The following is a 16,564-nucleotide window of genomic DNA, read 5'->3' on the forward strand; positions in this document are numbered from 1 at the left end:
AGATAATGATATTATCCAGTCATAGATGTTGGATAACAAGAAAGTGATCAAACACAAAGAAAATGCATAGTATATGTTTATCAAAATGACAGAAAAGTTAAGCATACATTCTAGTCTCTTTCAGTAACATTAGCAGAAATAGAAAAAATTTAAAAGGATACTATATAATTTAAATTTGTCATAAATTCAGATGTTAACAAATTGAACATAACATCATATGACCTTCCAATCATTAAGATAACATACAAAATATACTATTCAAATACTATTAGTTATACTGATTGTAGTACATCTTTTTATGTCCTGACAGGCTATGTTGGAAGATGTCAGCTTAGGCTGTGCCCAAGTACCTGGGAATACATCCCACCAAGTCACATGAGACTAACTTCTTAAAAAGTACACATTAGATCAGGGTTGTTATAGTCCACTATAGTTCTATTTTCATACATTCACCCTTGTTATTTTTAATTCCCTTGAAATAATTTGGTATGCTATTATTTAGATACCTCATATCACAATAATGAGATTATAGTAATAATTAAATTGGGATGCTATAGACAGTTTAATACAATACAATAGCAAAGTTGGAAGGGACCTTGGAGGTCTTCTAGTCCAACCCCCTGCCTAGGCAGGAAACCCTATACTATTTCAGACAAATGGCTATACAACATCTTCTTAAAGACTTCCAGTGTTGGGGCATTCACAACTTCTGGAAGCAAGCTGTTCCACTGATTAATTGTTCTAACTGTCAGGAAATTTCTCCTCAGTTCTAAGTTGCTTCTCTCCTTGATTAGTTTCCACCCATTGCTTCTTGTTCTACCCTCAGGTGCCTTGGGAAATAGTTTGACTCCCTCTTCTTTGTGGCAACCCCTGAGAAATTGGAACACTGCTATCATGTCTCCCCTTGTCCTTCTTTCTATTAAACTAGACATCCCCAGTTCCTGCAACCGTTCTTCATATGTTTTAGTCTCCAGTCCCCTAATCATCTTTGTGATTATAATAAGTGAGCAAGATGCTCAGAATCTGCACCCTTAAAAAAACAGACTATTTCAACATTAACTGCTGATAATAGATTCTGATGCTGCCACAAAAGTGATAGTAGATGAAAGCCATCTCAATTTATTATTCCCTCTGATCAAATCATTACCTTTAAGTTCAGCTTTAAAAAAATTAACATCACTTCAACAATATCCAACATAAACATATCAGGAATGTTTATGTGACTAATACAGACATGGAATTTATTAGCTCATCATCATGCAATAAAATTGTATTAAACCCAGAAAATATAGAAAGGTGATACATTCAAATAAAGCAAAAAAGGAGTAAAGTTAATGCTGAAAGAGATTGTCCTCAAATTAATTCTGAATGAACTGTATTCCCTGTCATCAGTCATATTCAGGATTTAACGAATTATTTAATAATCAAACATTATCTCCAAACTTAATGAAATACTGGAAAAGCAAAAACAAATTCTCCATTTGTGACAAGACTAGTCAAATCTTTCCGGTGTTCTAGGCTTCCTGATGCAGTAAAAAGCAGACACTTAGTCCCAAAAATCCGCTTTTTATTTCAAAGGCTGTGAATTATGTTTATTCACAGCCCGCAATGAGTCCCAAATAGTTTGAAAAGAGTTCGACAATAGGCTGCCAAAATCTTTCCGGATAAGGCTGATAAGTACCCACCTTTATCTTCTTTGAAATGCTGCCAAAGACCTAATTGGCAATTAGCTTGGCAAGGCCACATGGAACAAAGAGTCAAAATGGAGCTTCAGAAGGTAAAGCGACCAGCATGAACAAAGTTGGTTCCTGCAAAAGCTCACATCTCTTTGCTCCTCCTTTTTTTATATATAAAAGTTTTTTTTATTTTTAAACAAACATAGACAGACAAAAACATAACATAAAAACATCTTCCATTACGTACAGTGTGTCAGTTGGTTGCAAGGTTTTTGTGCATCCTTTCCACAGTCATCACTTAAACTTTATATAAAGTCACATATTGTCAATCAAATATGCTTATATACACTGTTATTATAGTACGTCATTTATTTGACTTTCACTATTATTTCCTCATTTTAAACAAAATATTCTAAATATGAGTTCATTTATATTGTCGTAGTTCATTACATCATCTTCAATATATCCAATAATAAAATATTTTTATACCTTATTCTGATTCATTTTTGGTAACATTCTCTGATAATTTTCAATTCCATGTGTATTTTTTTAATCTAACCACAGATAAGATAAATCCCATATCCTATAAAATTATTTATCCTCTTGTTCTCTAATTTCATGTCAACTTACTCATTTCAGCACATTCCATTGTTCATATCATCAATCAAATATATATACAATTATTATGATTATAAAACATTCATTGAGTATAACTACCTCCTTTTTATGTGAAGCATGCTAAATTTAAAGTAAATTATATATTATGGCATTTCATTACATCATCCTGGAATCATCCAATGGTATTATATCTTTATATTCTCACAGTTTATATAAAATTCCATATTATCCTTCTAATATATATAATATATATATTAGAAGGATAATATGGAATTTATTATATATAATATATATATAATATACATTTCATTTCATCATCCTGTATCCTTCCAGAAATAATGCCATCCAATATCTCTTGCCATTTGTAAAATCTGTATTCCAGTTGTTTTCTTAGTAAATCTTATGTGGACTTCTCTTAGCAACTTGTTGTTCATTGCATATCTTTTAAAGACTCAAAACCCTTCATCTGTTCTTTCCATCAGCTTGTCTGGTTATCACTGATGCTTCTGCCAAAGGTATTCTCCTTATTTCTGCCAAATTTTCTCACCTTTCTTCTTCCATGTTTTGAGGTCTAAGATAGAGTTCCAGTTCATCACCCTCTCCAATATCAACAGTTTTCTTATCACTTTGTTCATGTTTTTCTGCAATTTTTTTAATTCTATGCTCAAATTTCATCATCATTTTATGGATATTCTTGGTTCTTCCTCCCATTCTTTCTACTCTTTGCTCTTTAATCCCAAGATTCTTTTCAATGTTCTCTCTACTTATTAACATTTTTTGGATTCCTAGCATAATTTTTTGCAAAATTAATTCTTTTTCTTCTTCCTGTTGCATCATTTTTCCAAGGTGTAAATACTGCCACTAAAACATCCAATGCTTGTTGCTAAATGTTAAACAAATTCAACTTGAAAGACTATAGTGAATTGCATGTTGTGTTGTAGCAACGTCAGGCCCCGCCTCTCCCCTTTGCTCCTCCTTTATGTCCTATGAGAGGGGCCAATCACCTCCAAGCATTACTCCCAAGTCATCCCTTCTGTCTTAACTGTTCTTGCCTTCTGGCAGCTCTGCGCAAGCACACACTGGGAACAGGAGGAGCCTGTTCCTCTACCTCACTGATGTCAGATACTGGAGGCTCCAGAGCCAGCACATAACTCCAGATGGCCCTGGTCCCCTCTCTGCCTCCAACGCAAAGCCCTCATCCGACCCTTCCCCAGACTTCAGCATTGGCCAATGATCCACCCCAACCTCTTCGCTGACTGACTCTGCTGCCAGCTCCACAGTCTGCAGGTGGATCACAACACCTTGATGTGGTAGCTTCTTCATGTGCTGGGATACTCTTCTCTGAATTGTGTCTAAGTCCATGCAAACATTGATGCATTCATTGTATCTAAGTAGTTATGAATTATACATTATAATGTATGTAAGTTACTCATAAATATCAAATAATTCATCTTTACCAATGGTTCTCAACCTTCCCAATGCCATGACCCTTTAATACAGTTCCCCATAAAATTGTTGTCTCGGTTCCTAAGACCATTGAAAATATGTGTTTTCCGATGGTCTTAGGAGACCCCTGTGAAAGGGTTGTTCGACCCCCAAAGGGGTCTTGACCCACAGGTTGAGAACCACTGATCTATACAATCAATTCAAAACAATCTGACAAGTTACATAGATGTGTAATAAGTCTGTGAAATGCTTCAGTTTTTAAAGCAAAAAGGCTATTTTGGAGCATGTATGTAGCAACTCCTCTTTAAAGCAGCCACCATATTTCTGATTACAAGGCAATCAGAAGGCCCTCTGCAGCGCCATCCTAGGAAAAAAAAAACACTTAAGAATTTGCAGACAAGTGTTGCATGTGTGTGCCTGCATAGCCTTTGACTACAAAATACATAAGCTAAAGAAAAAAGGAAACGACAACCACGTACCACATAGAATAAAAGTCCACCTGAAACAAAGGCGGAGGACACATTGAACTCTCAAATACCTATGCACAATTTTTAATAGCATGAATTATAGCCATAACCATTAAAGTGCCTTTATGTATCAAAAGTAGAAAATGTACAATTTATGTAAAAGTTCAAATAATTAGTCTTATAACAAAATTACTGAAAAAAGAGCTGTAATTTAATATTACAGCTCATGAAACACCACAACACTTGTTTGAGTTTTCCTTAGGTTATTCTAAAGAGATAAAACTTAAAAAAATATGAAAATTAGTTAGCTATAAATCAACAGATTCTTGGGTGGCTTATGCAATCACTCTACTTACTTGAATCCTCCCATCGGAGCAGATGCAGTTTCCAAGCTGAGTAATACAGAAACCCCAAGACGAGAAAGAGGCAGAGAGCAAGTAGCACGTTACGCATAAACACCAGAAGTCCCATCTTCATATGGAATAGCTCTTCTATAAAATCTGGGTGGAAAAAAAGGGGGTATTCTCAATTGGTTTGTATAGCATAAGATTTAGATGTTTGACTAGGATTGGAGAGACCAAGGTTCTGGTCTCACCTGGTGACTTTGAGCAAATTACTTTCATTCAATCCAGCCAACTTTGCATGGATGTTGTTATGGGGACCAATTGAAGGAAAGAACCTTATGTAGATCAACTTGAGTTCCTAGAGAAAAGTTAGGATATACAGTAATTCTAACAAAAAAAATTTTTTAAAAAAAGCAACTATGTTTAAGTTACCTAAGCATGCTTCTTCCCAACATATACAGGTGAAATTCGAAAAATTAGAATATCGTGCAAAAGTTCATTTATTTCAGTAATGCAACTTAAAAGGTGAAACTAATATATGAGATAGACTCATTACATGCAAAGCAACATAGTTCAAGCCGTGATTTGTCATAATTGTGGTGATTATGGCTTACAGCTCATGAAAACCCCAAATCGATAATCTCAGAAAATTAGAATATTACATGCAATCAATAAAACAAGGATTGTACATAGAACAATATCAGACCTCTGAAAAGTATAAGCATGCATATGTACTCAGTACTTGGTTTGGGCCCCTTTTGCAGCAATTACTGCCTCAATGCAGCGTAGCATGGAAGCTTTCAGCCTGTGGCACTGCTGAAGTGTTGTGGAAGACCAGGATGCTTCAATAGTGGCCTTCAGCTCTTCTGCATTGTTCAGTCTCATGTCTCTCATCTTTCTCTTGGCAATGCCCCATAGATTCTCTATGGGGTTCAGGTCAGGCAAGTTTGCTGGCCAATCAAGCACAGTAATCCCACAGTCATTGAACCAGGTTTTGGTGCTTTTGGCAGCTTGGGCAGGTACCACCTCCTGCTGGAAAATGAAGTCAGCATCCCCATAAAGCTCGTCTGTGGAAGGAAGCATGAAGTGCTCCAAAATCTCCTGGTAGACGGCTGCATTGACCCTGGACTTAATGAAGCACAGTGGACCAACACTAGCAGATGACATGGCTCCCCAAATCAACACAGACTGTGGAAACTTCACACTGGACTTCAAGCATCTTGCAGTATGTGCCTCTCCATTCTTCCTCCATACTCTGGGTCCTTGGTTTCCAAATGAGATGCAAAAGTTGCTCTCATCAGAAAAGAGGACTTTGGACCACTGAGCAACAGACCAGGTCTGTTTTTCTTTAGCCCAGGTAAGATACTTCTGACGTTGTTTGTTGTTCAGGAGCGGCTTGACAAGAGGAATACGACATTTGAAGCCCATATCCAGGATCCGTCTGTGTGTGGTGGCTCTTGATGCACTGACTCCAGCCTCAGTCCACTCGTGAAAGTCCCCAACACTTTTGAATGGCCTTTTCCTGACAATCCTCTCCAGGCTGCGGTCATCCCTGCTGCTTGTGCACCTTTTTCTTCCACACTTTTCCCTTCCACATAACTTTCTATTAATGTGCTTTGATACAGCACTTTGGGAACATCCAACTTCTTTTGCAATTACCTTTTGAGGCTTTCCGTCCTTATAGAGGGTGTCAGTGATGGTTTTCTGCACAACTGTCAGGTCAGCAGTCTTTCCCATGATTGTGATTCCTACTGAACCAGAATGAGACACCATTTAAAGTCTCGGGAACCCTTTGCAGGTGTTATGGCTTAATTAGCTGATTAGAGTGGGACACTTTGAGCCTAGAATATTTTACCTTTTCACAATATTCTAATTTTCTGAGATTGTGGATTTGGGGTTTTCATGAGCTGTAAACCATAATCACCACAACTATGACAAATCACGGCTTGAACTATCTTGCTTTGCATGTAATGAGTCTATCTCATATATTAGTTTCACCTTTTAAGTTGCATTACTGAAATAAATGAACTTTTGCACGATATTCTAATTTTTCGAGTTTCACTTGTATAATATCCAGACATGCTTATTCATAACACCCAAGTGGAAGTAAGTTTTGTGAAATGAACAGGATGCATTTCGTAGCAATTCGCTGCTTTTCCAAGCGTGATTCAGAAATGCTGCTGCTAGGTGTTATTAGAAAGCTTGATCTGAAGAACCTGTTTGCTATTGAATTCCTTCTCAGGAACATACTATTTTGGTTATTTAAAACAATACCCAAAGTAAATTGTCATGCCAAAAAAATATTTCACAGAACTAAGAAATGACACTGGAAAATACAGTATAACCAATACCTCTTAATTATATAAGTAACTACTTAAACATAATTACTTTAATATAAAGTTGTAACAATCCATTTTTCCTCTACTGTAAATATATTGTACCACAGTATGTATAAAGTGATCCCCATTTTTTGGAATAGTAACAATAGGATAGGTACTATAAACTAATATTAAGCTACACTGACTTGTATGATGGTTGCAAACTGTTTCTCATTAACTAGTATATGAAAAGTTAGTATCATATTGCTCATGTCATGATGTAGCAAGAATAATTGCTTGCTGAGATATGGGAGATACAAATCTGCTATTCTAGAATGGACTACTAACTTAATGCATGAGTCACTGTGGTTAAATTGGTAAGTTGTATAAGAATCGCAAGAACGATTTTTTTGGAGGAATTGTTCATTTGCATTATTTTGGACCAGCAACATACAAACCTAGATCAAGAGACACTGGACTGAATCACAAGCTTAGTCACATGCCTGTCCTTCCTCTGTCGTCCCTTTAGCAAGAGCAGTTTCAGTAATCAATCAGAATAGAGCTGGAAGGGACCTTGGAGGTCTTCTAGTCCAACCCCCTGCTCAGGCAGGAAACCCTATACCTGGTACCATTTCAGATAGGTGGTTGTTCAGTCTTTTCTTTTAAAAACCCAGTGATGGAGCACCCACAACTTCTGAAGGCAAGCTGTTCCACTGATTAATTGTCCTCACTGTTGGAAGTTTCTCCTTAATTCCAGGTTGTTTTTCTCCTTGATTAATTTTCATCCATTGTTTCTTGTCTTGCCTTCTGGTGCCTTGGAAAATAAGCTAACCTCCCTCTATCAATATTGAATCATTTTGTGAATCTTTTGAGGCAGCCCCTCAAATACTGGAATACTACTACCATGTCACCCGCTAATCCTTCTTTTCTTTAGACTGGTTATACCCAATTCCTGCAACTGTTCTTAAAATGTTTTTGTCTCCATGCCCTTTAATCAAATTAGTTGCTCTTCATTGCACTTTTTCCAAAGTCTCAACATTTTTTTTGTAATATGGTGACAAAAACTGGATACAATATTTCACATGTGGTTTTGCTAAGGATTTATAAAATGGTACTTAGCTAACTATTTCCTGTTTTGAGTAAGGTGACCAGACGTCCCGATTTCAGCGGGACAGTCACGATTTCTAACAATTTGTCCCCTGTCCTGGGGCGTTTTTAAAAAGTCCCGATTTTCTGGCTTCATGTTGAAAGCCCAGTGGATTTGCTTAAGAAATCCTAACTGGGGCAAGACAAAAGACACTCTGTCTAACCTCTCTCTGTCTCAGTACTTTCATTGAAGATATTAAAACTTTAAAGCAAGAAAACGGACACCACCACCCCGCCCTTTTACCTCATTTTATAAGAAAAAATGACCAAGTACCATAGAGCTCCAGGAAATACTTGGCTAGAGAAGCCGCGAGTCTTCCTTCCTGGATTTTCCGGAGGGGAGGGGCACGGAGGCTGGAGGTCGGCTCGTGTGGGAAAAATGGTGACAAAGTTTCTTTGAAAAATATTTCCCTGACTAATTTCACCATTTTAATTTGCTCAGTTCTTTGTATTAACATCTATATCATTCTGGATTGACTTGGAGTGCTCACGTGTGCCTTCTGGTAAGTGAGCTGGGTTTTTTTCTTTTATTTTTTTAATGTATTTTAAAATATTTTATTTATTGTGCATAGGATTTTTTAAAATATTTGTATTCTCTTTTTTTAAATTGTCTTAGACTATTTAAAAAAAGATTCTATCCAAAATACAAAATACCACCTGCAGTTATTCACTTAAGAACTGTGGCCAGAAAGGTGGTATAGTGACCAAAGTTACAATGGCATTGAAAAAAGTGACTGATGACCATTTTTCACACTTAGTGACCATTTTCACACTTAGCAACCGTTGCAGCATCCTCATGGTCACGTGATCAAAATTTTGATGTTTGGCAACAGTTACAATTCATATTTGTAAATTGTAGTTATGTTGAAATAAAAAAATATTACAATACTATTTTTGTGTTGTATGAAAATTTGTGTTGCTCCGTATAAAAATTTTAATCAAGCCGCCCCACCCCCCACCCCCAGTCAAAGATGTCCCTCTTTACCAATGTGAAAATCTGGTCACCTTAGTTTTGAGCCAACATCATTCTAGAAAACTAGCTTAGTCAGGAAACCACATAAATCCTCAAAGAACTCAGGGTTAAATGCACACACATAAATGAAAGTGAGAAGAGGAAGCACTCAATCCTGTTTTCACTATCCCCTGCAGCGAAACTCCATCAGAGATTATATCTTGTTAAATTACATATTGAAACACCTGGGTGGGTACTGTATGATCCATTCTTCCTTGTGTCTAATTTAGTTTTGCTATTTTATTAAAACACTTCAACAGAGAACTGGCAAAATTGTTCTAGAGTTTGAATTCCACAATAATCCCAGGCAAGCTGAAGCAATTATGGTGATATTCATATTTTTTTCAACCAGATGTGAAATTTAGATAAACAATATGAATTGATTTGAGGGTAATTTGAGGTGTACATTGGATAGATATAGACATACAGTAATGCTAAACCAGGATGAGGTTGTTTGGATTCAGTTTAACATGTTCTTTCATCAATTTTGATTTACGATTTAGTATGTTCTCAAGCCCAAGGACAATGGTCGAGCAAACCATGAGAACAAAATGTATGGCTAAAGTCATGAGACTAAGGCAATTGTTACTCTTTGCCCCATTTCACTTAATCTTTGTTTATGGACTACGTGTCGTAGGAGAATACAAGTAGGAATGAGATCACTTTAGGAATTAAAAGATAGGTTCCTTTGGATCTTTGAGCAACAAAATAAAAGTGCCACTACCATTTCATCCATGACTGCACACAAGAACCCTGAAAAAGACAACTTTATGTCAACAGGTTGCCAAATCATGGCTTCAACTTTCCATAGTTTATTTCAAGTACCTTCTCCAAACTTGTGGCAAGTGAAAATGCCATGGGCTGGCTTTGCTGAGAGCACTCTGGTAGCAAAAAATAACATGTTCCATAAATAAATAAGCAATGCTGAGAGTTTTCTCCAACATCAAACAACAGGACTGATGGTACCCCTCACCAAGATGCTATGAATGAGCAATTATAATCCACCCCCCTGAGATCTGCTCCCTGCTATGTATTTCCCCTGAACTTCAATATTCCATTTGACCAAATAACTAGGAAAAGCCATGCCTTGAATGTCTCTATGCATTGTGCATATCCTGCTATTGCACTGTTTGTTGCTTCTTTCTCACCAATTTGCTGTGAAGATATTGCAGATATTTCACCTGATAGCCATATGAAGCCCCAAAGTTGCAATTAGACAAATTAGACAGCTAAATTTTCCATGGATCAGTATTCAGAAGGATACAGGTAGTCCTCAACTTACAACCCTTATTTTAGTGACCATTCAAAGTTACAATGGCATTGAAAAAGTGACACACCTGTGACCACTGCAGCATCTCCATAGCTATGTGATGGCCATAGCCATGTATTTATGACAGCTGCACTGTCCCAGAGTCATATGGTCACCATTTGTAACCTCCCAGTTGGCTTCTGACAAGCAAAGTCAATACAGGAAGCCGGGTGCATTTAACAACTGCATGATTCACTCAACTACTTCAATGATTTGCTTAACAACTGTGGCAAAAAGGGCGTAATGTGAGGCAAAACAACTGTCTTGCTTAACAATGGAAATTTTCAGCTCAGTTGTAGTCATAAGTCAAGGACTACCTGTATAGCCAATGCCATTACTGCAATAGTGTACCACTGCTGAAATAAAACAAAAACCTTCTAATCATAAGTTTGGTAAGATGCAGAGATGCTAAAAAAGAGCACCTCCAAGACTCACTATTAGTGTTGTAACCCTTTTCATAAAAGTCTAGGAATCATATATCTCTCCTTGGCCATTTATATCAATGATTCCAAAACTCTGATCTGACAATCACGAGGTGATTCCCCCATAGCCTTTCCATTTTCACCAATCAAAACTGGTATGCTACCTGAGCCCCCTGCCTCCCCTTGTTCGCCAAAAGTCAACTGGCCAGACCAGGGCCATTTACTGCCTCAACCTGCCATCTCCCTGCATTCACTGCCAGTCAGTTGGCCAAACAAGAGCCAATTCACCAACTCAGCCCCACATTCCTGCATTTACCACCAATCAATTATTCATCCCCTCAGTACCCATCACTCAATATTCCCCACCACCCTGACCCTAACCCCACCAGTTAATAATGGATTAGTTCTGAAAACACTGATTTACTGAAACATACAAAGATGAATTCACAAGCTCTTGAAGTCAAAAACAAGAAGGGATTATTGTTTATTTAATTATGTGATTTTGGCACTTTCAAGAATCTACAAAGTTCACACAATTGAAGAAATGCTAGTTTAAATGAATAGGAGTAGCCGACAAAGGCCTTCTGTTAAGTTTTTGAAAAAGCAGAACTGGCAGAACCAATTGTTCTTAGTTACTATTGCAAATTTACAAGGGCTGACATGTTGGAACTACTACACCCAAGTTCTTCTCATGTGTGCTGCTCTTGAATCCGATCTTCCACATCCTGTACGTGTTTCTTTTGTTTTCCTTAGCTAGATGTATGACTTTACATTTCTCCCTGTTAAATTTTATTCTTTTGTTTTCGCCCACTTTTCCAGCCAAAATCTTGCGGAATTCCCCCCCCCCCTTTCTCTTTCTGAATACAGAGTATATAGTCCTTGACATACAGCCACAATTAGAACCGGAATTTCTGCTGCTAAGCAAGTGGTTAAGTGAGTCATGCCCAACTTTACCACCTTTTTGTTATGGTTGTTAAGTGAATCTGGTTTCTCCCATCGATTTTGCTTGTTGGAAGAAGGTTGCAAATGATATGTTGTGGATGCTGAAACTATCATAAATACATGCTGGTTGCCGAGTGCCAGAGTTTGATCATATGATTATGATAGTCGTAACTGTGACAGTTGTAACTCTGAGGATTTGTTGTAAGTTATTTTTTCAGTGCCGTTGTAACTATGAACGAATGGTAAAACCATTCTATAAAAGAATGGTTTTAAGTCAAGGGCTACTTGTATTAGAAACCTCATCTTGTCCATGACTTAATTAAAGAGACTCATCTTAATTTGTCTTCCACTTTGTCTTGCTTGAGCCATTATGCTGTTTGTATGTGGCTTGAGCCTGACAAAGTTGCAACTGTATTTTGGCCCAAAAAGTCAGTGGCCAGTAATCCTTGATCATTACAATAAGAGAAAATAGCCAATTATGGTTGGAGAGTATTTCTGTAGCTTCACTCAAGGATCAAAGAGGACACTGTACTCAATATGTTCGATTTTGCTCTTCAAGAGATCCATAAAAAGTATAAGGTCCCTTAGAATTTATCAAGGATAGGGCATATGGATCTATCTGTAGTGATATAAACACATAATCATGTGCCCAGCTATACATTTATTGGTAAATATATAATACCACAGAAATACTTACATTCAGTGGTCTTCCAGATTAGTCAAGCAAGCATTCTTTGGCATAGTATCTTTCCTTTCAAAATCCTACTCAACCACCACCATGCTCAGATTTGTTCAGCCCCAATCCTACTGGCATTTCATAACTGTTTGACAACCAATAAGTTCTCCCAACCACATAGGTTGGATGAGCTCATCACTGAAGTTTTTCTTGACATGATTATGATTGTGTTTGAGTTTGATTGTCCTTGAGTGCAATTGTACTATTCTTGTGTTACTCTTGGGTACTGTTACATTGTTTTTATTCCATTGATTTTAATTCTAAATTCACCACCCAGAATCACAACTGCAAGATAGACTATTTTATAAATCGAAGTGCAGATAACCCTAAATTTACAACAGTTTATTTATTGACCATTCAAAGTTACAATGACAGTCAAGTAAGTGACTTATGACTGATTTTCACACCTACAACCATCGCATTATCTCCATTGTCATGTGATCAAGATTCAGACACTTGGCAACTGACTCATATTTATGATGGTTACAGTGTCCTGGGATCATGAATCACCTTTTGCAATCTCCTGACAAACAAAGTCAATGTGGAAGCCAGATTCACTTCAGAACTGTGTTACTAAGTTAACAGCTGCAGTGATTCACTTAACAGCTGTGGCAAGAAAGTTTGTAAAATGAAGCAAAACTCACTTAATAAATGACTCACCTAGCAACATAAATGTTGGGCTCAATTGTGGTTGTAAATATAGGACTACTTGTAATAAATAACTAAATAAGACAGTTCTCTGTGTGTCATGGCATCTTTGAAACTTCTCATAGCTTAGATAAGGAGTCCATACACATGACAGCATCCAAAGCAAAATCAAACTTCCAAAATCAATAACAAAATCAGTTTGCAATGGAAACTTGTTCCTCTTTATAAAATGCTAAGTAATTATTATCCAAGCCTCTCTGTATTTCTTTTGTGTACACAATGGCTACAGTCACTTTGTAGATTCAACCCCTAACTGACACCATTTATGAGACTTTATCATGAGTAAGTGCAAGTGATTGTAAATAGGCCCCAAGACATATAATAGCTTGTAACAGAATTGCCTTGTAAAAAAAGCCTCATCTCACTTGCAAAAATGGATATGTGGAAAGCATTATGCCAAAGCTTTTTCTTGACATCACACTCTAGTCTAGTGTATGCGCTGTTAGCAATGGGTTTCCTGTCAGATTATCTTCATCTATCAAATGTCACTTTGAGTAGAAATAATGACTATAAATGTTTGAACTGTTTCTACTTTTTAATATCACATAGATAATCAATTGTATGTGTTGTGATGCATATTCTTGTTACTTTTACTTTGGGTCCTACTCCTCACTCTTTAAACAAAGCAGCTTGCTTTACAATTTGAATTGGCATTCGTTCACTTTGGGACCATTCAATAATGCAGCTGGAGTATTTCTTTGGCTACTCAGTTATAGAGGCAAATCATTTACCCAAGCAGTGGAAACAGAAATGGAGAAAACATTAGGCATCAACAAAATAAATCAGTGTTCTGACACTCATTTTCCTTCCTGCTTCCTGCTCCTTCACTTCAACATACCCCATACTAGCTTAGAATACAGGCAAATAATGTGCACTGCCCCAGATATTGTAATCCAACAGTTTCAGCAAACATTGTATAATATTGACTGATGCAGGCAATTAGAGCCAAATAGTTGGAGGGTCATGAGTTGGTGACCCCTATCAAAGTGGAGCCACCTCTGGCTATTTAGGAAGAAACGACCACCTTTTTAAAACATAAGAATTGGTCTCAGGCAAACCACCATCCTTCCTACTTAATATGGACTACCTTACCCATTTCTTTCACTCCCGTTTTTATTCCTTCCAAGCTGTCAATTTCAATCAATCCCACCCAGCAATTAATTCCAGGACCTCTGGGGGTTAAACACACACTCAAATCCTACCACAAATAAATAAGAATGGCTGATGAAGCAGGCCTGGTGAAACCGACACCACATCCTGGATGGAAAGACGAAAGGAAGCGCCACGCAACTAGACTGACAAGGGCACCCATCTCGCCAAATGGGAACGACTTGAACTACAGACCATCTAAATAGCCGGGGCGGGGGAGGCGGAAAGGGTTATTATATTCGGAAGGAAGGCATGGATCTTCAGGGCCCTGGCAGGACAGCAAGTTTTAGGAAGGAGAAATAGGCCAGGAAGCAAGACGGGCATCTGACCAGGGCATAAAGGGGGGGGGGAGGCAGGACGCAGAAGCGGAGCGTTCTCTCACTTCTTCCTTCTTCACCGATTTTGAGGATCGCATCCCTCCTCCGCGCTCTCTTGCTTACCAGAGTAGCGGGCCGATTCCGGCCACCTTTCCTGCGGGCTCGAGTTCTGTACGCCTTGCAACCCGCCATGCCGGGCCGAGCAGCGGCGGCAGCGGCCCTCACCGGCCTCTAGGCAGGGGTCGATTGCCAATCACGCAGCCAGGCGGATCTTCTAACGGCCAATGGGGGGAAGGCGAGGGGCACTCTTCGCTGCAAACCCCACGATTGCGGGAGAGCAGTGGGATTCACGCTGCCCAATCAGACGCAAGAAGGGTTCTCCCCCCCCCCCCAAACTCAAGCATACCAAGAAGGCGCGCGGCTGTCCAATCAATGGAGACAAGGAGCGGAGGGGGCTACCGGACGTCCAATCAGTTGGGCCACATTGTCTCCCCTCCCCGCCGATCACCAGTCCTAGATGGGGCATTAAAAGGCTTTTTTAGCCAATTGCGGCATAGTGTAAGAGAACGGCCTCTTCCCGGCAGAGTTTGGAAGGGCCGGGAGGGCAATAAGTAAAGATTGGAATCTCAGGTCTCTGCCCATCTGTTCTAATGGAAATTGCTACCGCTGCTACCCTCCAAAGGCAAAACGTATCACTTAAATGCGATAGCTAATGTAGATGTGTGGTATATAGCGAGGCGCCGTTGGCATGCCTCCATCTTCAAGGTCAAATTATGCTTTGCAAAAAGAGTGCTCTGGTGCCAGCCAGAATAACTTGGGTGGCCATGGTATTCTTTGAGCTTGGTTGTTTTCTTCCAGACGTTTGATTACCCAATTAGGTAACAGTATATGGTGTTACATCTTCAAGTAATATCGATAGGTAACTTTATTAAAACAATGAGCTTATCCATGTTTAACAACCATGGTTTAATCAGTTAAACACTCCATCTGGATTTGACTTCTGAAATCGTTGTTTTTACTTTATAACTTAAGTGTTTCCTGCAAACTCAGCCAGTACATTATGAGGACCCAGAAGGCTTAGTTACTCGTTGTGCAAATACTGCCAATATTGTCATCCAACAGGGTTTCCCCAGGGATAGGAGCCCCTGTAGAAAACTTCATTGCAGACCTGCAAAACAGTCCAGAAGCACTTTTAAGCAAGTCATCCTAGCAGGAAGAGCCAGAATAACCTTCCAGTGTAGAAAACCAAACCAAGGATTGACTGTAAACTCAGTGAGACTGAGCTAATACACTCCTACAATAGGTGGATGGTCCCAGGGATAATAACAGCCCTCCCAGTGGAATGACTGGATGGATGAGAGAATGGTATCTCTGACAAAGAGAGCCAGGAGTGCATGGCTGCTTGCAGATAAGGAAGTATTCCAGGATTAGGAACTGAAAGGGCAACCATAGGTGATTAACATGTCAACACCAGGAATGCTTTATCTGACTCCATTGTTACATCTTCAAACCCCCACAGCTTCAACCTTAAACTGTCTACTGTGGACCTCACCCCATTCCTAAGAGGTTCCTAAAGGGGGCGTGCATAAGCGCACAGGCGTTTATATATTCTGAATTAAATTTTCACTATCCTTTGGTTCCTGTCCTACTGTCTCACTTATTTGTATTCATTTCCTTTGTCCATGTCCATGTCCATGTTTATACTTATACCTATTATCTTGTACATGTTTGACAAACTAAATAAATGAAAAATAAATAAAACATGGGGCTGGAAACAGCAGCTCTCCGGATCCCTCATGTCATATACCACACGCATAAATCAATTTAAAGAAATATCAGCATTGTAGTTTTTAACATCCTCCACCTTCGTGGCTTAGCATATTAATCTATACGATTGTCACATCTTTGTCGGGGTCTGACAGATTTACTACTTAATAGTAAGCATATATATAGT

The 16,564-nt window shown here is 38.5% G+C and overlaps 1 protein-coding gene across 3 annotated transcripts in view; it reads right to left on the bottom strand.

Annotated features, from left to right (window-relative positions):
* ST3GAL3 (ST3 beta-galactoside alpha-2,3-sialyltransferase 3) overlaps positions 1–14,966 on the bottom strand; it is a 249,939-nt gene extending 234,973 nt beyond the window's left edge. For all 3 annotated transcript variants that reach the window (XM_032218673.1, XM_032218672.1, XM_032218674.1), the window contains exons 1-2: positions 14,734–14,966; positions 4,564–4,707 (exon numbers count right to left, since the gene is read on the bottom strand). In XM_032218673.1, the coding sequence (XP_032074564.1) occupies positions 4,564–4,684 (121 nt within the window). In that variant the 5' untranslated portion in view covers positions 4,685–4,707; positions 14,734–14,966. The remainder of the gene's footprint in view (positions 1–4,563; positions 4,708–14,733) is intronic.
* Between the last annotated feature and the right edge of the window lie 1,598 nt (positions 14,967–16,564).

This window comes from Thamnophis elegans, chromosome 5, assembly GCF_009769535.1.
Source record: "Thamnophis elegans isolate rThaEle1 chromosome 5, rThaEle1.pri, whole genome shotgun sequence".
NCBI classification, from domain to species: Eukaryota; Metazoa; Chordata; class Lepidosauria; order Squamata; family Colubridae; genus Thamnophis; species Thamnophis elegans.